The sequence below is a fragment of the Protopterus annectens genome, chromosome 3.part1 (assembly GCF_019279795.1).
Source record: "Protopterus annectens isolate FY-2018-M chromosome 3.part1, PAN1.0, whole genome shotgun sequence".
Lineage (NCBI taxonomy): Eukaryota > Metazoa > Chordata > Ceratodontiformes > Protopteridae > Protopterus > Protopterus annectens.
The window spans coordinates 1,528,282,474-1,528,305,268 of NC_056732.1; the positions used below are offsets into that span (position 1 = coordinate 1,528,282,474).

General features: G+C 41.8%; 1 protein-coding gene across 1 annotated transcript in view; it reads left to right on the forward strand.

Annotated features, from left to right (window-relative positions):
• Positions 1-2,108: 2,108 nt before the first annotated feature.
• Positions 2,109-22,795, forward strand: part of ABCB8 (ATP binding cassette subfamily B member 8) — a 1,506,569-nt gene continuing 1,485,882 nt past the window's right edge. Inside the window, exon 1 of the mRNA XM_044067605.1 lies at positions 2,109-2,470. Coding sequence (XP_043923540.1) covers positions 2,397-2,470 — 74 coding nt within the window. The 5' untranslated portion in view covers positions 2,109-2,396. The remainder of the gene's footprint in view (positions 2,471-22,795) is intronic.

Sequence of the window (22,795 nt, forward strand, 5' to 3'; positions counted from 1 at the left end):
TTGTTTGTGGCCTTTGCAGGACCCAGATTGGGTAAACTTGTTTCCAAAGTGACCATATCCTCTTGGCTTAGAAATGCCATTACCTTTATCTAACAACAGAATAAGCTACCCTTACCTTCCAGAATAAAAGCTCATTCTACCAGACCTATGACTACCTCTGTAGTTATTCATTCCAGAGCCTCTATGGATGATATATGCGCAGCAGCCATGTGGGCAAGACCTCATACCTTCATATCTCATTACAAATTGGATTTGGCCTCCAGGGGATGAGCATCTTTTGGTTCTATGGTGCTCAGGATTATCCTTCCTTAGGGACACCCAGGACTCAAGTAGCTGGGGACTCGGTCCTATCTGTAAAGTATGAATAAAGATTTACAACTTCAGATAAAGAAGTTATGTCTTACCATAACGTTCCATCTGAGTTGTAGAGCTTTATTCATTCTTTACTTCCCGCCCTCCTTCCCCCTGCCTGGACTCCTGGTGGATCTCAGGTACTCCTGGTTAGGGTGTCTGCTCAGACAGAGCCTCCTACTTTTTCTATTACTACATCTTTACGTAGGGCGGGCAAACTCGATCTGGAGTATCTAGGAGAGGGGCATTGTGGGTAGGTTCTTAGCTGAGATGTTTTTGGCTTGCAAGAGCTGGGAAACGGCCGTTTCGGTTCCGAGGATGGAACCAAGGTCCTATCTGTAAAGAATGAATAAAGATCTACAACTCAGATGGAACGTTATGATAAGACATAACTTCTTTTTATGGTTTATTCTTCTACCAAACCCCAATTGTCTTTCATGGCAGTCGACTTAACTCTTTAATCTTCTGCCTAGATAGTACTATCTTTCATCTTGTGTAGATTTCACCTCAAGCTCTTCCTATCATCAACTGGATCTACTACATATTATGTATATTCATCATGTTCAATTGTATTGTTAATAGCTATCATCTAGCTTTCCAGTGACTGGCGTTGTATTGAACTGCAGTATGCTGTTCAGAATGAACTGTCTATTAGTTCTCCACTCTGTGGTGCTGTTTTGAATTTGTACTATGCTGCACAAAAGTATGCTTTATAGCACATGTATATTGTTTGTCCCTTATTATAATATATATATGTCCTGTGTAACACTAATGCTATTTTAAGGAGCTTTTCTCCCCAGGCCGCCACTGAAAATGGGCTCATCTGAGCCCAGTGGACTATCCCGGTAAACAAATGCAGATAAGTAAGATAAATAAATATATGACAACAGTCACTTGAAATAGATGAGTGTGGCTGTTTGTTCCTTTGCTTTAATCTTAATCTAATAGCAGAAGGACTCAAAAGATGTTATTTTTTTATTTTGGGTGTAGGATAACAGGCAGCATCCCCAAATAGGAGGTATGAATGTTTCACATTTAACTCCTTAGTTTACTGGGATCTGTGACTGTTTTGTCAGGTTTTAACATTAAGGCTTAAGACACATTTTTTTTCATTCTGTAGAAAAAAATAAGACTGAATTTCTTAAGTTTAGTGTGTATTCTTTACTGCTAAAACTCCACAGCATGCAAGTAAATTGTTGATTAAGAAGGGTGGCAATAACAGGTGATACTTAGACTGGAAATGTCCAGGGTGCCCCCAAAATGCAACAATCGGCCCTGAGAACAACACCTATACCTCTCAACCTCATAGGGACAGATTTTAAATATTGCTCTTATAAACTTAGAATGTTGCTGGCACACGATTTGTGTTAACATGCATTTTCTAAAGGATATGACGTCTGAAACTCAACTATATAGCATAATTTAGTGAGTTCAGTCCTCAGTCATTTGCCAGGAAATCACAAACTTTAGGAGGGGGCAGTCCAAAAATATGAGCTAGAAATCTGGACAGTTGAGAGGTATACGACTTACCAGATACTATTCAAAAAAGTAAAATGTTAATCGGGCGGATTCACTACTTGATTGTTGGAATGTTGTTTCTACAAAAACATCATTATTTTACTTTAGCAAAAGACACGTCCTCACGTGTTAATAATGAAAGGGAATAACGCGGAACGATATTTCTTAGAGAAAAGAAAATTATGCTAGGAAGTTGAGAAACGGCTCGTTTATAACAGTAAGAATGGGTGGGTGAAAAAAAAGGCACGTCAGTTAGTGGGAGGTACTTTCTGAGTTGAGACTTGATCCCTGGACTCCTCCCTCTGGAGCTAAACTGTAAAAATGCCCAGAAAATGAAATAATGTGAAAATGTGTATATTTTAGAAAAATGCTACTGTGTTATAAATATTTTGTCAGAATACAAGACCTTTGACATAGTGATTTTAATACAAGATGGCGGCGCCCACAGAAATTTTGCTGGGAGTTTGAATGGAAGCGGATCAACATCTATAAAAAGTTTATTCTAATACTGACATTATTTGCACATCATGTTCCAGAATTGGACGGCTTTGGGGCTGCGATGGAGAAGTTCTGTGAGTCGAGTAGCACTTGCTACCGGAAGGTAGGGCAACAGATGATTTCAATACCGGCAAATGAATGCAGTGACTACTTTTATGTGGCTTGCTGCTGGGAATTTGAGTTTGTTTTTTGAGAGCAGATTGAGTCTAGCAATTATGAAGTGTAGTGAGATATACTACAAATCCCGTCAAGCACCCTGATGAGAAGTTTTTCTTTTTTTTTTTTTTGCTGTTAGCTGGGTAAATTGGTCAATGGTATAATGGGGCTATCAGTTTTGCACACTGTTTTTTTAAATTTAAGTTTTGATATTACTAGTAAGTACATTTTCTGGACTTTCTAGTTTAAGTTGGATCTTCTAATATGCCTGCACATGGAGAACGGTCAAGACCACACTGACTGATTGTTTCAAAGTGTAAATGTTAAAGGAAGAGAAGTACTAAATGGTCCATTTTTTTTTCATTCATCTGGCTTAACGGCCAGCCTGTCCCATGTGTTGTGGATGTTATTGTTTTTGATGGTTTCAAATCAATGTTCAATCAAATCTGCAGATTCAGAACCCTCTTCCTTCAAAGAGAACACCACAGCCTAAACTTCTCAAAAGCCAAATGATTCCCGGTAGAGCAAAGGGCACATACATTGCTAGATCACTACTTTCTTAAATCAAACCCTTCCTCCATACCAGACCTTCTTGTTCCTCGAAATAACCTTCACCCCCCCCCCCCCCAAAAAAAAAAAGCAGAACACAGAGATCAATCATGATTAATTTGGAGCCCTGTGTAGAGTAATGGAGCGACCCCCTCCCAGCAGTCCCACGGCCACGCAATGTCCCATTATAGGCTCATACTAGGCTATCTGCCCTAGGGCATTTATAAGCCTAGCCAGAATGTGTTTGGCTTTCGCCACCCATTTTAAATTAATTTTGCTATGCCCTTTTTCGAGGTTAGTATACTGTGCCTCTAACAGTGACACAGAAGTGATACCTGGGGTAAACCTACAATCTCCCATCCACTCATGAAGATTCCTCTTGAAGAGAGTCAGTGAGGGACTCTGCCTAACCTGGACTGGGATTTTATTCCAGAGTGAAGGGAGTCTCTGGGTTATGAATCTGTCCCTCCAGCATGTCTTATTTATTTCAGTGCTGAGGTTCAAGTCTCTCGAGCGCGTAGCTCGATGGATTTGGATTTTCTGAGGTGCAGCATGTCCATTAATTCCGGGTTGGACATGGCTTTATACGTCAGGCACAGATCACCTGTGAGCAGGCGGTATGCCACTGAGTAGAGCTGGAGTTTCTTTATCCGGGCATCTGTTTGAGCCCTTGGATCCTCTTGGTGAGGTACTTTTGGGGTCTTTCCAGTTGCTGCAGGTGTTTGGTAAGGTACATCCCAAAAGGGGCATTGTACTCAATTATGGGCCTGATGAGGGATGAGTAAAGAGGAACGATGACCTCCCCTGATCTAAATGTGAATCCCTTCATGATTAGGTGGGCTATATAAAATGTTTTTCTAACCACTTTGGCCACGTGGTTGTCAAATGAGAGATTGCTATCAACTTGGGTCCCCAGGTCCCTAATTACTTCTTCCGTACATAATGGATTACCGCCTATGTTGTAATTTGTGGGCACTTTGTTTTTGCCAAAGGGGATGACTATACACTTTTTGGCGTTTAGCTTGAGGCCATGGCTCTGGCACCAGTTGTCTGTTTCTATGAGGCCCTTTTGGAGGATGCTTGTGTCGGCTGGAGAGTCGATTATGGCGCCCAGTTTGTAGTCATCTGCGAACATGGTCAGCCACAGTCCTTCCGTGTTGGCCTGTACCTCCGAGAAATATATACCGAACAGGAGAGGTCCCAGGACTGAGCCTTGTGGGACACCACTTGTAACTGGTTTGGAGTCTGACAGGGCTCCAGCAAATCTAACCATGTGGGTTCTGTCCTTGAGCCAGTTTGCAACCCATCTAGTGACATAGGGGTTTATATTTAAGCTGGTGAGCTTATCTATAATGCCCGAGTGGGGTATTGTATCGAAGGCTTTTGCGAAGTCCAGGTAGGCTGTGTGGACCACCTTCCCCTTGTCAATGGCCTTGGTGACTGTTTCAAAGAAATCGACCAGGTTTAAGAGGCAGGATCTGCCCTTAACAAAGCCGTACTGGGTAGGATCCAGTGTCTGTAGGTCCCCAATATCTTTATTTATGAGGTCCATGATGATCCTTTCCATAGCTTTGCAGACCAAGCTAGTCAGGCTTATGGGGCGATAGTTTCCAGGATCTGTTGAGGCACCACCTTTGTGGAGAGGGACCACTGTTGCTGTACGCCACACTTTGGGTACATATCCCGTAGTAAGGCTGAGATTGAACAGTAGTTTTATGTTTGGGTTTAGCTCTTCTTGGAGTTCATGTAGGACGCAGCCCGGGACACCGTCTGGTCCCATTGATGCTGTGTTTTTGCTTTGGAGAGGGCGGCTCTTACCTGAGCATCTGAGATGTCAGGGGGGCAGCACACTGCTGGGATAGATATTTGCCCTTTTGGGGGGGGGGGGGGTTTGCGCTGAACCTGTCAGCTAGCATGTTGGCAATGTCTGTGGGTTTGGTGTATTTTTTGTCATTTTGGACTAATTCTGAGCATATCTAGGAATTCCCACCCAGGTTCCTGACATAACTAAAGAAAGCCTTGTGATTATCCTTAGTGTCCTGTTCAAATTTTCCCTCTAAGCTGGCCTTAGACGATTTTATGAGTGCCCATAGTTTTTTGCTAATACTGATCAGAGATGCCTTCCCTTTTTGGGATTTTGCTCTATCATGTAGTAGCTTCCTCCTTCTGTTGTATAGTTTGTTTATGGCTGGGGTCCACCAGACAGGACGTTTGCCTTTGGAGGATTGGGTCTTGGTTTTATTTGGGATTGCATGATCCATGCATTCCTGAAGGTGTTCATAGAATGCGTTTATAAAGGATTCTGTGGTCTGGGCCGTATTTTCCACAGGCCTAGGGGCTTTGAAGGATTCCATCTCGGTTTTGAGGAGTGTGAAATTTGCTTTAGAGAAGTTTTTCACTGTGGTTTTCTGGGCAGGGGTTGGGGTCGGGATGTGAATATCCAGTGAGATTAGTTTATGGTCTGATTTTACCAGTGAGGGATACACTTCTGGTCTGGAGCATAGAGTCCCCATGTTGGTGATGATCAGGTCCAGTATGTTTTCCCCTCTTGTAGGAGTGGTAACAAGTTGTTCCATAGCATTTGAGTTTATAAATTCTTGGAACCTTTGGGCTAGGGTGTTGGAGCTAGAGTAATGCTCCCAGTCTATGTTTGGGTAGTTGAAGTCGCCCAATATAATGGTGTTTGGAGAGACCTTCATATTTTCCAGTGTTCTCAGGAAGGCTGAGTGGAGTTCCTGGGTTTGGGAGGGTGGTGTGTAGCAGGCTATAAACTGGAATGCAGTTTTACCCACTGTTAGTTGCACATGGATAGTCTCTGATGCCTCGTGCTGTACCACCAATCTGGAGGTGTGGGTATCTTTGACGAATATTGATACTCCCCCCTCCTTTTGTGGTTCGGTCCAAGTTTTGGGGCCAAAGAGCATGGTATGAGGTATAACCTGGTAGTGCTGGGGTGCTCTTGGGAGCCTTGAACCAGGTTTCTGTTACTGCACAGATATCGATGTTCTCCATGCTAAGGAGAGTTTTGAGTGCGTGCATCTTGAGGTTTAGACTTCTGGCGTTGAGTAGCATTACTCTTAGTTTCTTATCCCTTGTGATACCTATAGAGGTGGGTTTGTCTTTCGAGCCTTGCCTAAAAAAGGCACTATGGGGGTGGCAAGAGAGTTTGCCAATATCCGAAAGCCCAGGGGTGACAGGTGCAAGCCTTCCCTAGCGAAGCATCGTGGCTTGTCGAGCATGTCATTCCAGGCTGACAGGCATTGAATCCCCTTTGAATGACACCAATACTTAAGCCAGTTGTTGAAATTGATCATCTTGTCCTCATATTGTGGCATCATTCTTGGTGAGGGTAAGATGCTACTCAAGGTCAGGGTCATACCAGCCTGGGCTACATGCTCAGAGAGCTCCTCTATGTCTCTTTTCATGTAGTCCATGGAGGTACTTCTCAGGTCATTCACACCAGCATGGACAATGACCGAGTCATATTTGTACTTGCCTTGGAGTGACCTGAGTGCTTGTGTTATGTGGCAGATCCTAGCGCCCGACAGGCAGCTCACTGTGACCTTCTCCTTGTTCAGCCTGGTCAGCGGGACGTCAGTGTGCCTGACGATAGAGTCACCTATTACAAGTGTATCAGGTGTGTTGTTTAGCCTTAAGAGCTGTGACTGTTCGGCACACTGGCTTTGTGAGCTATGTGCTGCACGTGTTTTGTTTTGGGTAGCGGTTGCTTGGGTGTCTGCTTTGGAGGTTTCTGCTGCTTAGGCAGATTTTTATTTAGAGCCTCCGAGTATGTTTTTGTGTGTTTATGTGTTTGGTTTGCTGTCGTGGTAGGTCTATGTGAGACTGGAATTGTAGTGAGTGTGGTTTCCTTCTCCTCCTGACTGGTTACGCCAGTAGTGAGTTGAGAGAGCTTAGCCTCCAGTTTGGCTATATGGTTGCATCTCTCACATGTGTTGGAATTTGTTGGGAGGAGGAGAGGGTTGTCTGTGTACATGAGGCAGTTGTAACATTGCCTGGAGATTCCCAGATTCACCAGCTGGACTGGAGAGGAGATTGACAACTTACCTTGGGACATGCTAGAATAGCATTGGGAATTCCTTTGTAGTTGAAAAAAAAAGGGCCAATGGGGAACAAGGTACTCAAGGTGAGTTTGTGAGGGTGTAGTGCTTTTAATTTTTGAGTGCTGACTTATATAATTGCTTTAGTGAGCAAGTGCCAGGTTTTAGAGTAGGAATAGGGTGTTTATTATGAGAACTAGATCAGTTCTAAGGGAAAAAGTGAAGAGCAGACTTTATGGAGCCGAGAATGGTTTAAACCCAATTAAGCAGCGCTGCCCGATGCTGCGCTATGCGCAAAGTTGCGCCAAAGCGGGTTTTATACAGGGGGGACTTGAAAGAGCTAGAAATTTGCCCAAAACGGCCAATAGACTATTATGCACAAAATCGCGCAAAGCCGCGCCAAAGCGGGTTTTATACAGGGGGACTTAAAAGAGCTAGAAATTGGCCCAAAACGGCCAATAGACTACCAGATATGTGTGCTGGGAACACTCCTCCAGGGATAGATAGGCTGCTCTAAGCTCCCCACTGCCACTGGTGAACAAAGAAACCTCCCTTTATCCAAGAAAGGAAATGGGCAACACAGGAACTTTCCAAACGTCCAGAATACAGCAAAGCCTGTATTTGGACTACTCTAGGTCAGGAAAGACGGGAAACAAGGATAATTTTTTTTTTCTTTTTTTGCAACACAGAGCAGGAAAATGCAGTAAATTTGTAACACAGGCTTGCACACTTGAGTGTGTAGCCTCAACAGGTAAATGCAACAAACAGGACAAACTTTAAAAGTGCAGGTGCAAAAACAACTTTAAACAGTTTAAAACAGTTCAAAAAGCAGAAATACTTGCAGTTTAGCTAAATTGGACAGTCGCCCAGGTAGTAGCAGGAAAAAAAAACACTTTTATCAGGTTAGCAGTCGCTCTTTTAGCCTCTCTGCTGCTAGCACCACTCTGCAGGACCACAAGGAGCTTGGCTTAGTAGTAACAAGCGCAAAAACCGCGCCAAAGCAGGTTTTATACAGGGGGAGTTGAAAGAGCTAGAAATTGGCCCAAAACGGCCAATAGACTACCAGATTCTTGTGCTGGGAACACTCCTCCAGGGATAGATAGGCTGCTCTAAGCTCCCCACTGCCACTGGTGAAAAAATTTGCTATTTCTCTCCAGTTACATAAACACTGTTCATACCTGCCAGTGTGCATGTTATTTTCCATACTTCTACAATAATTACAGATATTTTGATTTTATAGCACAAATAGTGATGGCCATTTGCTAAACAAAACAATACAGTTTCACAATAAAAACAATGAGCAGTACACTTCTCTGCCCTTGAAATTCACATTCATTGAGTTGGCTTTGAAACCCCCAAGAAAACCATAGGCCCATTGCACACATTTTAGGACCATGCCTATGTGAATGTGTTCTTTGATTCACCTTCCTGATTGTATTAAATTACATTCATTGTATAATAGCAACACTTGTTAGAGTGTGTTGTAAATGTGTACTTTTCAACTTTTTTCCAGTAAGAAATTAAACAAAATGCATGATCCAATAATGTCAGAACTACCCATCTGAGAACATTTCAGCCATAAAAGGCCACTCAAACGTTTGTCGTTATCCATCAGTATAAGTCAATATGCACAATCTTTGCTGATGTAAAAGTCCTCAGAATAAGTCCACAGTAAAGAGATCTGTGAAGATGCAGACAGACTTTACATTTCGGTGTTTCATCTACAAATTCAGTGCCTGCTGCCTTGAAGAATAAATTGTTTATGTTTCATAGGTTAGTACTAGGCTAACTGCCCTTGTGGGCCAATTTAAGCCTAGCCAGTTACCCCATGTGAGTATCAAACATTGCATCTTGTGTTTGTAAGGCAAGTACCTTAACCATTATGCTGCTTAACTGGGACTAACTTACCATTACAAAAAATGGTAAGCCGGTAATATGCAGTAGAGAATGGCTGGCAGACTGACAACAGATTCATGGTTAATAGGCATCTCCTGTAAAGTAGGACACACTTGGGAGTGCAGGACCCCCATTCCTCACTAAAGTGCACTGCAGTCTTTAGAACCAAAGGTAAGTATGCTACCTATTGTGCTACTAGCATTGCTTTCTGATTCTATGTTTATTTATTTATTTTATAGCACAAACTCTGATTTGCTAAACAAAACAGTTGCACATTGAAGACAAACTTATCATGAGCAACAGTAAATTTATCTTCCCTTGAAACTCACAATTCCTTGAAACTGCACTGAAACTCACAATTCAATGAAAATGCATTGAAACTCACGATTCCTTGAGTAATCTGGTAAGTCAACTACTGAAACCAGCGTAGATAGCCACTTAAAAACAACCAAAACTGCAAACTGAATGCTGCTGACACTCGTAAATAAGCAGGAACCAAACAGCTGTTAACTACTTCGATGTACTGTATAATAATATTCCAAATTGTGGTCATAAAAACAGTACCACAAAGGATCGCCACTCACTGAAATAATTTTTATATCTTTAATCACACAAATATTTGTGTGATTAAAGATATAAAAATTATTTCAGTGAACTGTTTTTATGACCACAATTTGGAATATTATTATACAGTACATGGAGGTGGTTAACAGCTGTTTGGTTCCTGCTTATTTACAATCTGGTAGTTGGTATGGAGGATTCAAGGTCTTGTTTCTGTAATCAAAGTACAGGGTTTGAGCCTGATGAGCCTGTCATCTCTAACTAGGACATTACTCACACACACATACACACACACACACACACACACACACACACACACACACACACACACACAAAACACACACACACACAAAACACACACACACAATCTGTCTCTTTCTCTTTCTGTTTGTCTTAATGTTCTGCTTCATGAATCTGCACTCACTGTTTCTGTTCCACTTCAGTTCCCTTGCTGCTTCTGCAGGCACCACATCTGCTTCTGTTCCTGTCTGAATTGCTGGCTGCCTGACATGCTGCTTTACTGTTCATAGGTAGGTACTAGGCTTATCAGCCCAAGGGCCTAAGTAAGCCTAGCCAACAAAGTTCCCTGGCTTATGCCAACCCAAGAAAGTTAATTTCCTGTGCTGCTGTTGAGCAGAGCCACAGAAGTGATCCCCGGGGTGTATTTCCTATTTCCCATACACTCATCAAGATTTTTCTTGAAGAGTGTTAATGAGGAACTTTGCTTGACATAGATGAGTAGCTTGTTCCAGAGTATGGGAAGTCTCTGGGACAGGAATCTATCCCTCCAGCAAGTCCTGTTTATTCTGGTGACAAGGTTTAGGTCCCTAGAGCATGTAGCTCGGAGGGATTGGCATTTCTTTAGGTGTAGCATGTCCAACAGCTCTGGGTTTGACATAGCTTTATATGTTAGGGAGAGATCACCTTGGAGTAGGCAATATGCTACAGAGTAACGCTGGAGTTTTTTGAGATGATCAGTGTAGGGCATCTGTTTGAGGCCAGTAATTCTCTTTATGAGGTACTTCTGTGGCCTTTCCAGCTGTTGCAGATGGCTTGTGAGGTACATTCCAAAAGGGGCATTGTACTCTATAATGGGTCTAATGAGTGTCTAGTAGAGGGGAACAATGACCTCTTTTTTTTCCTGAATGAGAACCCTTTTGTGATGAGGTATGTTATGTAGAAGGATTTCCTGACTACTGTGGCAATGTGATTATCAAAGGAGAGATTACTGTCCATCTGGGTCCCAAGGTCTCTTATCACACATTCGGTATTAAGAAGACTGCCGCCTATGTGGTAGTTCATGGGTACAGAGTTTTTACCAAAGGGGATAACAATGCACTTTTTGGCATTGAGCTTGAGGCCATGGCTCTGACACCAGGCATCTGTCTCAGTGAGGCCCTTCTGTAGGATGTCCGCATCATTTGGGGACTTGACTATAGCTCCTAGTTTGCAGTCATCTGCGAACTTCATTAGCCAGTGGCCTTCTGTGTTAGCCTGTACTTCAGAGAAGTAGATACCAAACAGGAGAGGTCCCAGGACTGAACCCTGTGGTACTCCACTTGTCACTGGTTTGAAGTCAGATTTGGAGTCTGCAACTTTTACAGTGTAGGTTCTGTCAGTGAGCCAGTTGGCATCCCATCTTGTGACATAGGGATTTATACCTAGTTTAGTGAGTTTAGCTATAATTCCAGAATGGAGGATGGTGTCGAAAGCCTTAGCGAGGTCAAGATAGGCTGTGTGAACCACCTTACCCTCGTCTAGGGCTTTGGTGACTGCCTCAAAGAAGTCGACCAGGTTCAGGAGGCAAGATCTGCCTTTCACAAACCCGAACTACGTGGGGTCCAGAGTTTGGAGGTTACCATTGTCTTGGTTTATGAATTCCATGATGATACGTTCCATGGCCTTGCAGACGAGGCTCGTCAGGCTAATAGGGCGATAGTTCCCAGGATCAGTGGTGGCTCCCCCTTTGTGTAGTGGGATAACTGTTGCTGTGCATCATTCACTGGGCACAAAGCCTTATGTGAGTCTATGATTTAACATGGTGCTTAGGTGGGGAGCCAGTTCGTTCTGAAGTTCGTGTAAAATGCAGCCTGGGATGTTGTCCGGTCCCATGGATGCTGTGTTTTTGGCTTTAGAGAGTGCTGCTTTTACCTGTGAAATTGTGATTACAGGGACTCTGCATTCTTCCTGTGTAGATATGGGCCCTTTAGGGGGTGAGAGGGGGATAAAGTTAGCACTGAGCCTATCTGCCAGGATGTTGGCAATATCAGTTGGTTCTGTAATTTCTGTGCCGTTGTGCTGTAATTCAGAGCAGGTCTGGGTGTTGCCATTGAGATTCTTGACATAGCTATAGAATGCTTTGTGGTTGCCCTTAGAATCAGTGGCAGTCTTGTTTTCTTAGCTAGCTTTGGAGGATCTTATAAGGGATCTCAGCTTCTTGCTGAGGCTGACCAGGGAGCTCCTCCACTCATGGGATTTTACTCTCTTTTGCAACAATTTCTTCCTTGTGTTGTAGAGTTTGTTTATGGCAGGGGACCACCAGATTGGCTTTCTTTTTTTGGAGGATAGCATCTTGGTTCTGTTTGGGATAGCACAATCCATGCACTCGTGTAAGAGCTTATAGAGTGCATTTATGTAGGATTCAGCAGTCATAACTGTATTGTCCATCCGCATGGGTGTCATGAAGTTCACCACTTCTGTCTTAAGAAGCATGAAGTTGGCTTTGGAGAAATTTTTTACCATGGTTTCCTTAATGGGGGGTGGGGGCGCGATGTGGATATCAAGGGTGATTAGCTTATGGTCGGATCTGACCAACGAGGAGTTGACTTCAGGTGTGGAACACTCATGTTGGTAATGACTAGGTCTAGGATATTGTTGCCCCTGGTGGGGGTGTGGATAAGTTGATCCAGTGTATTGGAATTTATGAATTCCAGAAAGCGCTGAGCGAAGGAGTTGGTACATGAGTACTTTTCCCAGTTAATGGTGGGGTAGTTAAAATCGCTCAATATTAGGGTGTTTGCTTGAACCCTAATAATTTCCAGTATATCAAGAAAAGAGGAGTGGGAGTCCTGGGGCATGGTGGGGGATATGTAGCAAGCTACAATTTGGATTGCAGTTTTGCCCAGAGTTAGTTGCACTTGGATAACCTCGGCTGCATTATGCTGAGCAACTAGCCTGGAGGTGTGGATATCCTTAATGAATATGGACACACTTCCGCCTTTGTTGTTCTGGTCCAGGTTAGCTGGCCGAAAAGTGTGGTATGAGTTATAGCCTGATAATGCAGGGGTGCTCTCTGGAGCCTTGAACCAGGTCTCAGTCACTGCATAGACATCGATGTTCTCCATTTTAAGGAGTGCCTCGACTGAGTACATTTTGAGATTTAGACTTCTAGCATTGAGTAGCATTACTCTCAGTTTTTGCTTGCCTGTTCCTGTTATGGTGGTGAATTTGTCATTTGAACCTTGCCTAAAAAAGCATTATAGGGGCGGCAAGAGCCTTTGCCAGTATCCAGAATCCCAGGGGTGACAGGTGCAGGCCATCTCTGGCAAAGCATTGTGGTCTGTTGACCATGTTGTTCCAGGCAAACAGATACTGGATCCCCTTAGACTAACACCAGAAGCTTAGCCAATTGTTGAAGTCATTCATTTTGTCCTTGTACTGCAGTATCATTCTGGGCGATGGCAGGATGCTACTCAGGGCTAGGGTCATACCTGCCTGGGCTACAAGATTGGAGAGGTCTTCCATGTCTCTTCATGTAGTCCAGGGAGGTACCTCTCAGGTCATTCACACCAACATGGACAATCACAGAGTCATATTTGTTCTTGTGGAGTGACCTGAGTGAGTGGGTTATGTAGCAAATCCTGGCACCCGACAGGCAGCTGACAGTGACCTCCTCCTTGTTTAGCCTGATGAGTGGTACATCAGTGTGCCTGACTATAGAGTCACCTATGATTAGTGTGTTGGGTACGTTATTTTGCCTTATGGGCTATGGTTGAGTGGCACACTGAGTCTGTGGGCTATGTGTCATTTGGGTTGTGTTGGTGGTGGGAGGTTGCTTGCGTTTCTGCTTTGGAGGTGTCTGTTGCTTGAGCAGATTATTACTGAGAGCCTCCGTGAATGTTTTTGTGTTTCTATGTGTGGATTTTGTTGGTGTAGGTTTAGTGGGACTATGTGATGAGTGTGGTGTGGTGCAAGTGTTTACCTTCTCCTCTTGACTATCAAATTCAGTCTTGGTTGGAGAGAGATTTACCTCCTGTTTGGCTAGATAAGTGCATCTTTCACAAGTTGTAGTGTTAGGTGTTAGGTTGCTCAAGCAACATCCAAGGCCAACTTTGAGAGGAAAATCGCTAAGGACACTAAAGATAACCACAAAGCCTTCTTCAGCTATGTTAGAAACCTGGGCCGAAACCCTCAGATATGCTCAGAGTTAGGTCACAACAACAAAAAATACACTGAACCCACAGATATTGCCAACATTCTGGCTGACAGGTTCAGTGCAAATTTCTCCCCTCCCTCACCCCCAAAAGAAGAAATACTTATCCCAGCTGAATGTAATCTCCCTGTCATCTCAGATGTCCAGGTGAGAGCCGCCCTCAGCAAAGCTAAAAACACAGCATCAATGGGACCCACGGTATCCCGGGTTGCATGCTACGTGAACTCCAAGAGGAGCTAAACCCGCACATAAAAATGCTATTTAACCTTAGCCTTAATACAGGATATGTACCCGAACACTGGCGTACAGCAACAGTGATCCCACTCCACAAAGGGGGTACCTCTACAGACCCTGGGAACTACCTTCCCATAAGCTTAACCAGCCTGGTCTGCAAAGCTATGGAAAGAATCATTATGGAACTCCTAAACAGAGACACTGGGGACCTACAGACACTTGACCCCACCCAGTTTGGCTTTGTAAAGGGCAGATCCTGCCTTTTGAACCTGGTTGACTTTTTCAAAACAGTCACTAGAGCCATTGATGAGGGCAAAGCAGTCCATACAGCCTACCTGGACTTGGCTAAGGCCTTCGACACAATACCACACTCAGGCATCATAAATAAGCTCAACAGCTTAAATGTAAACCCTTATGTCACTAGATGGGTTGCAAACTGGCTAAAGGACAGAACACATAAAGTTAAAATCGCTGGAGCAATGTCAGACTCAAAGCCAGTCACAAGTGGTGTCCCACAGGGATCTTTCCTGGGACCCCTCTTGTTCGGCATTTATTTCTCAGATGTTAAAGCAAACATGGGAGGGTTGTGGCTGACAAAGTTCGCAGATGACTGCAAACTAGGTGCCATAGTCACCACACCAGCGGACACATACATCCTACAAAAAGGCCTCACAGAAATGGACAACTGGTGCCGGAGTCATGGCCTTAAACTAAATGTCAAAAAATGTATAGTCATCCCCTTTGGGAAAAACAAGGTACCCACAAATTATCACATAGACAGCAACCCACTGAGTACGGAAAAAGTAATCAGAGACCTAGGGACCCAAGTCGACAGCGACCTCTCATTTGACACCCACGTTGCCAAAGTCGTTAGAAAGACATTCTACCTTGCACACCTTATCATGAAGGGATTCACATCCAGATCCAAGGATGTCATTGTACCCCTATACTCCTCCCTCATCAGACCCATGATTGAGTACAATGCCCCATTTGGTATGTACCTCACCCGGTATTTGTAACAGCTGGCGAGACCACAAAAGTACCTCACCAAGATGATCAAGGGTCTCCAACATATGTCTTATTCTGCCAGACTAAAGAAACTCCAGCTCTATTCAGTAGCATACCACCTGCTCAGAGGTGATCTCTGCCTGATGTACAAGGCCATGTCCAATCAGGAACTGATGGACATGCTGCACCTCAAAAAATCCAAATCCATCAGAACCACGAGAACTAAAGACTTAAACCTCGGCACAAGTATGAATAGGACATGCTGGAGGGATAGATTCATAACTCAGAGGCTTCCCATGCTCTGGAACAGGATCCCAGTTCATGTTAGGCAGAGCCCCTCACTGACTCTCTTCAAGAGAAATCTTGATGAGTGGATGGGAGAACGTAAGTTTACCCCAGGGGTCACATCTGTGTCACTACTAGACAGGGGCACAGTAAACTAATTGTATTATATAAGGGGACCGTCACTGTGTCACTACTAGACAGAGGCACATTATTCTAAATCTATTCTGTGCATTTTTGTACCATTTCATGGGGTGGCGAAAGCTACATCACTATGGCTAGGCTTACAAATGCCCCAGGGCAGATAGCCTAGTACTAAACTATGAAACTATAAGGTTGTCTGTGTACATGAGGCAATTGCTACATTGCCCCAAGATGCCCAGATTCATCAGATAGACGGGAGAGAACACTGGGAGCTGACCCTTGGACATGCCTGAATAAAAAAATGTTTTCCTCTGGACAAGTGAGGAAGGTGAGTACAAGAGCTATTTTTCTCTAAGCAAGTGAGGAAAGTAAGTACCAAAACTGTTTTCTTGTAGGTAATGAGGAAGGGTGAGTGCTGTAGTAATTTGTAGTATATTTAGTGCTTACAAGTTCTGAACAAGTGCTGGGCACGGATAAGCAAATTCAATTGCTAAAACTAAGAATCTGTATATCTTGTTGTAGATAGGCTAACTAGTGCTTACCACTCCCACTGATAAGCTAGAAGGCTTCCCTCCAACACAGAAAGGCTTGGGGGCACAGAAGCTTACAAACAGTCCTGGATACAGCAAATCTGTATCTGGACTAAACTAGTTACAGGGAAGGTGGGAAGCAAGTACAAATGCAGGCTTTTAAACCAGAAAGTTGAAAGAGATGGAAAAAACGCCCAAATGGCCATCCTGGATAAAGCAAATCTGTATCTGGATTAGACTACTTACAGGAAAGGCAGAAAACAAGCTTGGAATTTATATATATATATATATATATATATATATATATATATATATATATATATATTAGTTAAGTGGGTTGGCTTTCTCAAAAAAGTTCTCTATTAGAAAAAATGAGCTGATGACTCTGGAGCAAAGACACTTTAAATGCAGTACAAGCTAGCACACTTGAGTGTGTAGCAAGATTAAGGCAAGTACAGTTTAAATAAATGCAGATAAGTTAAAAATGACAAAAAACAAGTTTATGAAAAATCAAATAAGAGCACTTGTACACTTAAAAGCACACAGAACAGCAAATTAATTTATTAAGGTAGAATACAGTTATGTAAGAGCAGTTCAAGAAACTATTAAGTATTTTTTTTCTCAGCTTCAGTTCTAGTTCCGTGCACACCATATATAATCCCTGGCTGCTGTTTTTTCAAATTTTTTGTGTTGTATGTTAGGACAACATCCTAATGCTGAGGTTTCTGGGCTTGCTGTTCTTGCAGAAAGTCTCCTGTGAGGTCCTAAAGCTCTCCTGTGTTGTAAAAAGGTCTCCTGCAAGGTCCTAATGCCCTGCAGTGGTTATGAATGTCTTCCAGTTTATGATAGTTCCAGAAAAGATTTTTATTGACCACCAAGCCAAATTGGGGCTCTGCCAGCCAACAGGGGCCCTAGGCAGCTGCCTATGTCACCTTAGTGCTGGGTCCAGGTCTGCTGTTGCACAAGTGAAATACAGTTTCATTCAGTTATCTCAATTAAAAGCCATTTTTTATAATTTTCTGTTTTTGTTTTTTCATGTCTTCCCTTCTCATTAATTTACTCCACCAACACTCTCCATTTTATTGCTATGCCATCTTTTCTTCTTCCTCCACTTCTTTTACCCTCATTTTAAGTACATTATCTGTTTGTAGTTCATAGGTAGGTACTAGGCTTTCGGCCCTGGGGCCTATACAAGCCCAGCCAAAAAGGTACCCTGGCTTTTGCCACCCAAAAAAATTATTTTCCTGTGCCACTGTTGAGCAGAGACACAGAGGTGATCCCCGGGGTGAATTTCCTATTTCCCATCCAATCATCAAGATTTTTCTTGAGGAGTGCTAATGAGGAGCTTTGTTTGATATAGATAGGTAGTTTATTCCAGAGTATGGGAAGTCTCTGGGACAGGAATCTATCCCTCTGGCATGTCCTGTTTATTGTGGTGACAAGGTTTAGGTCCGTAGAGCGTGTAGCTCAGAGGGATTGGGATTTCTTTAAGTGGAGCATGTCCAACAGCTCTGGGTTTGACATAGCTTTGTATGTTAGGCAGAGATCACCTCTGAGTAGGCGATATGCGATGGAGTAAAGCTGGAGTTTTTTGAGACGGTCAGCGTAGGGCATCTGTTTGAGGCCGGTAATCCTCTTTGTGAGGTATTTCTGCAGCCTTTCCAGTTGTTGGAGATGTCTTGTGAGGTACATACCAAAAGGGGCATTGTACTCTATAATGGGTCTAATGAGTGATGATTAGAGGGGAACAATGACCTCTTTTTTTCTGGATGAGAAACCTTTTGTGATGAGGTGCGCCACGTTGAAGGTTTTCCTGACTACTGTGGTGATGTGATTATCAAAGGAGAGACTACTGTCCACCTGTGTTCCAAGGTCTCTTATCACACTTTCGGTGTTAAGTATAATACTGCCTATGTTGTAGTTCATGGGTACAGAGTTTTTACCAAAGGGGATGACAATGCACTTTTTGGCATTGAGCTTGAGGCCATGGCTTTGACACCAGGCATCTGTCTCAGTGAGGCCCTTTTGTAGGATGTCCACATCGTTAGGAGTTTCGATTATGGCTCCTAGTTTGCAGTCATCTGCGACAAACACCTTCTGTGTTATCCTGTACTTCAGAGAAGTAGATACCAAACAGGAGAGGACCCAGGACTGAACCCTGTGGTACTCCACTTGTCACTGGTCTGAAGTCGGATTTGGAGTCTGCTACTTTCACAGTGTGGGTTCTATCAGTGAGCCAGTTGGCAACCCATCTTGTGACATAGGGATTTATTCCTAGTTTAATGAGTTTATCTATAATTCCAGAGTGGGGGATGGTGTCAAAAGCCTTGGCAAGATCTAGATAGGCTGTGTGAACCACCTTACCCTTGTCTACGGCTTTGGTGACTGCTTCAAAGAAGTCTATCAGGTTTAGGAGACATGATCTGCCTTTTACAAACCCATAGTGGTCATAATTTTAGGTTGTGCTCTTATGCCATTTTAAACTGTGTGTTCTTACTTCACTAGTCTGCCTTGTTAGAACAATTTCAGTCTTTCTGATTTTTGTTTTACATATTTGTTACTTGTTGATATAACCATGATCATGCTTGAAAGCAGACCTTAATATTACTGTTTTGCCTTATTTGCCATAAATTAATTAAATAAAGACAGACTATTTCAGTCATTATTACCCTTTCTAGGAAAATACTTCTAATGCATTGTTTGTGTCTTGTAAATTTAGCTTGAGCCCTTTTTTCTTGTACATTTGCTTAATAAATGTACAGAGTATTGGGAATAACATGCTCCTCCTGGAATATTGGCTTGTAGCTCTCAAGTCTGACATTTTAGTCGCCACAGAAAGCTGTCTTAAAAAGGGGTGTCTACCTCTTCAGCTTTATTCTTGAAAGTTTTAAAACATTTGGTGCAAATTTTACTCCACTCACAGCTATAGCTGTTTCACAGGATCCACACTTCCAGCCACCCCGTTAATTACTATGGAAAAAGTTCTCTCAGACGTCTCAAAAACTAAGAATATGTTCATCCATAGGCTCCTATAACGTACCATGTTTCCTGTCTAGTGTACTGTTTTCGATTTCATTCATCTGGACATTGAAAATCTTTTAAGCTTGGACACTCATCAATTTGGCTTTGTCGAAGGAAAGCCCAGCTTTTTTAAACTCATTCATTTCTTTGAAAAAGTAACAGAAGCAGTAGATGCAGGTTATGCAGTGCATAGAGCACGTCTAGACCTGGCCAAGGCCTTTGATACTTCTCCATGCAGGCATTATTGATAGACTTGTAAATCTGAATATATATCCTTGTATTGTGGGGTGGGTAGCTAACTGGTTGTCTGACAGAACACATGAGGTTAAAGTAGCAGGTGCTACTCCCGAAAGTAAAAAGTTACCACTGATGTACCATAGGGCTGTGTTTTGAGCCCTGTCCTATCTGGCATACATTTCTCAGACCTTCAGGTCAGCACTCCTGGGCTATAGTTAACTGTCTGCATATGACTGTAAAGTAGAGCATATCTAAACAATCCTATCTTGGTTTGTGATTTACTGTGGAGTTGACTGGTAAGAGAAGTTTTATTTGGATTTATATTGTATTTGTTATCACCATTTTTCCCCTGTTTGTAGGTAGGAAGGGACTGCTTGTTAACAAGATTTACTTTGATTCACATTTTGTTGTTTTACCTTTAATTTCACTGTTGGTTGTTGTAAAGGGATAGGTTTTAGACAGGCAAGCTCTAGCCACCCCGAGGGGCCAATACACCTATACATTTACAGACTGCAGAGAGGAAAATCCTGAGCATATCTTAACAATGCTATCTTGGTTTGTGATTTATTTATCTTTACTGTTAAAAAGAAGTGTGACTGCAAGCAATAGTGTAAAGAAATTACAACTTTTGTCTGGCTTGTAGAACTTGTATGGTTAGAACAACTTTACAGTACTTTATTATTTAGTTGTATGTTGCTGGTGTGATTTTTTTTGTCATAGAAGTTGATTTAAGTTCTCTTTGAATTCTGTTTTTACTGATTTTGATTATTCTTTTCTTTTGTAATATTTTATTATTTTATTCATGTGAAGCTGAATATGGATTCCTTAAATGAGTATGCAGTTAACAATTTGTTAATCCACAAATATCTTGTACAGTGTAATAAATGCTATGCATATTTAAAGGTTCCTCATGTCAAAAGTTGGATGATTTGCTTACCATTGTTAGAAGTAAATCTCGACTTAATGATGATGATTGGACTTGTGCAATTGGCATGGCTTGTAGGACTGGTGTTTCATATATTAATGACTGGACTGATGAACTAAATAATGTTAGGCATCGAACAAAGAACACATTTATCGAACAAACAGAACACATTTAGAAAATAATGCATCTATTTTTTGCAAAGATCATTCAACCCATATGAAACAAGATGATGACCCTGACAACTTTGGAATTCTGGATGCAAGTATTCAGTAATCTGAGGATCCAGTTTGTTTAGAAGGAAACAAAAAAAAAAGGAAGGAAGAAGTTCACAACAAATAAGGAAGAAAAAGAAACTGATTAATGACTGTAAAGCAAAGAGAATACGTAGTAAAAAGGACACTGCTTTATGTAACACACAGGTTACAAAGAATGATGATATTTTTCTATCAGAAAACCTTCAGCCTACAGAAAAAGGCATCATTTTTCCAGTGGAGAAGGTAGAAAAAGGAGGCAAGGGGCAGGTGAAAAGGAAGAAATAAAACTTGAGCATGTAAGGACTGAAGAACATTATTGTAAGAAAAAAGAAGAGAAAGACAGACGTTGACTACATGGCTCAAGCTGTGGATTTACAATACCAGCTGGATGAGAATTTAATACACAATGAAAACAGTGGGATTAATAAGACAAATAGCGATGAAGATCTATCCTTCATAACAACTGATAGAGCAGAAATGACTGTATTAGAAGCTGAATATTACTCTGAGATGGCCAGCAAAGATATTCTTATAATTGGAGATTCAATTATTAAAAGATCGGACACTTATATTTGCAGAGATGATAATGAACATCGAATAGTGTTATGCTTGCTAGGAGTATAAATAGAAGATGTGAGACAAGCCCTGGAATGTCTTAATGTTAGGAAGCATGGATCCATTTTTATTCATGGTGGTACAAATGATGTCACCCACAAGGATTCTATGACTGTTAGTAGGGAACTAACAGCCTGGTGTTGGGTCATATTTTTCACAAATCACCTATAGAAAGGATAGTCAGGTCACTGTGAATGAAAAGATTTTTTTTGGTAAATACCTACATGGAAAAAATGTCCTGTTTTAAAAAATGGAAATGTGTAGGGCATCCAAGCCTAGTTTTGGGCACACATGTTCAGAGAGGATGGTGTGCATTTGTCAAGATCAAGGAAGAGAATTTTTGCAGCAGATATTTTGCAATATTTGACAAACAGTAGACGGGATTTTTGCCAGGTCGAAAATTTAACAGTTAATAATAAAGTTTTTTTATTGGAAAATTTGCTACGTTCCCACAAGATTGATGTTATTATTTGTGAAACATGTTTAAAAAAAAATGACTGGAAACCAGTTCTGTCAGGGTCTAAATGTTTTTACTGTAACAGACATTCAAATAGAAAATCAGGTGGAGGTGTTATGATAGGGATTAAAGATAGCCATGAGACCTGTGATTATTACATGTAATACTAATAATATAGACTGTGTAACTTTGACAATAAAGACAAGCCTGGAAGATATAACAACTGTTGGCGTGTATAGACCACCAAAGTCAAGTGCAGATGACCTAGAGGAATTCATACATTTCTTGCATGAAACACGGGAGGAAAGAATAATATTAGCTGGGAACTTTAAATTTACCAGAAACAGACTGGAATAATATTGATTCAACAATATTAGTAAGGGTATTATTCACAGCGTATATTCAGGAACAACAATTACTTCGTATTGCTAAAAGAAAACTACCAGGGGACTTAACATACTAGATATTATTTGTGTTCCCAGATAAATTACCGTAACTTCCAGTCAAGCTTTACCACCATTCATGTGCAGTGATCCTGGGGTTATTAAGGTAAATTTGTTGCTAGATAATTCTGCCAAACTTAAATCTAAGCCAGTGCACAGAAGGCTAATTACAGATTATATGGAAGCAAAACCATCACTATGTAAAACTAACTGGAGTGAGGTGTTCATTTGAAAAACTGCAGATGGAATGTGGAAAGTTTTGAAAGAGAAATTGTTTGAGTGCAAAAAATCAAAAAACTGTTAACATCAGGATCTAGGCATACAACATCAGGGGGATATATTTTCATAAGAACAAGATATCTGATTTAGGTGAGAGGAAAAAATATAAGAAATGGAAGAGAGGTCGAACTGCAACTTTGAAAACTGAAATAAAAAAGCTGGACAAACAAATTAAGCATAGTGTGAGAAAAGATCAAGAAAAAAATTGAAGAAAATTTATGTAGAGATATTGAGCATAATGGGAAACCTTTTTATAGACGCATAAGATGTGGAAGGAGTAAACACACACAAAATGATAAACTGTGTCCAGATTCTAAAATTTATTCTCAGACACAACAGATTATAGG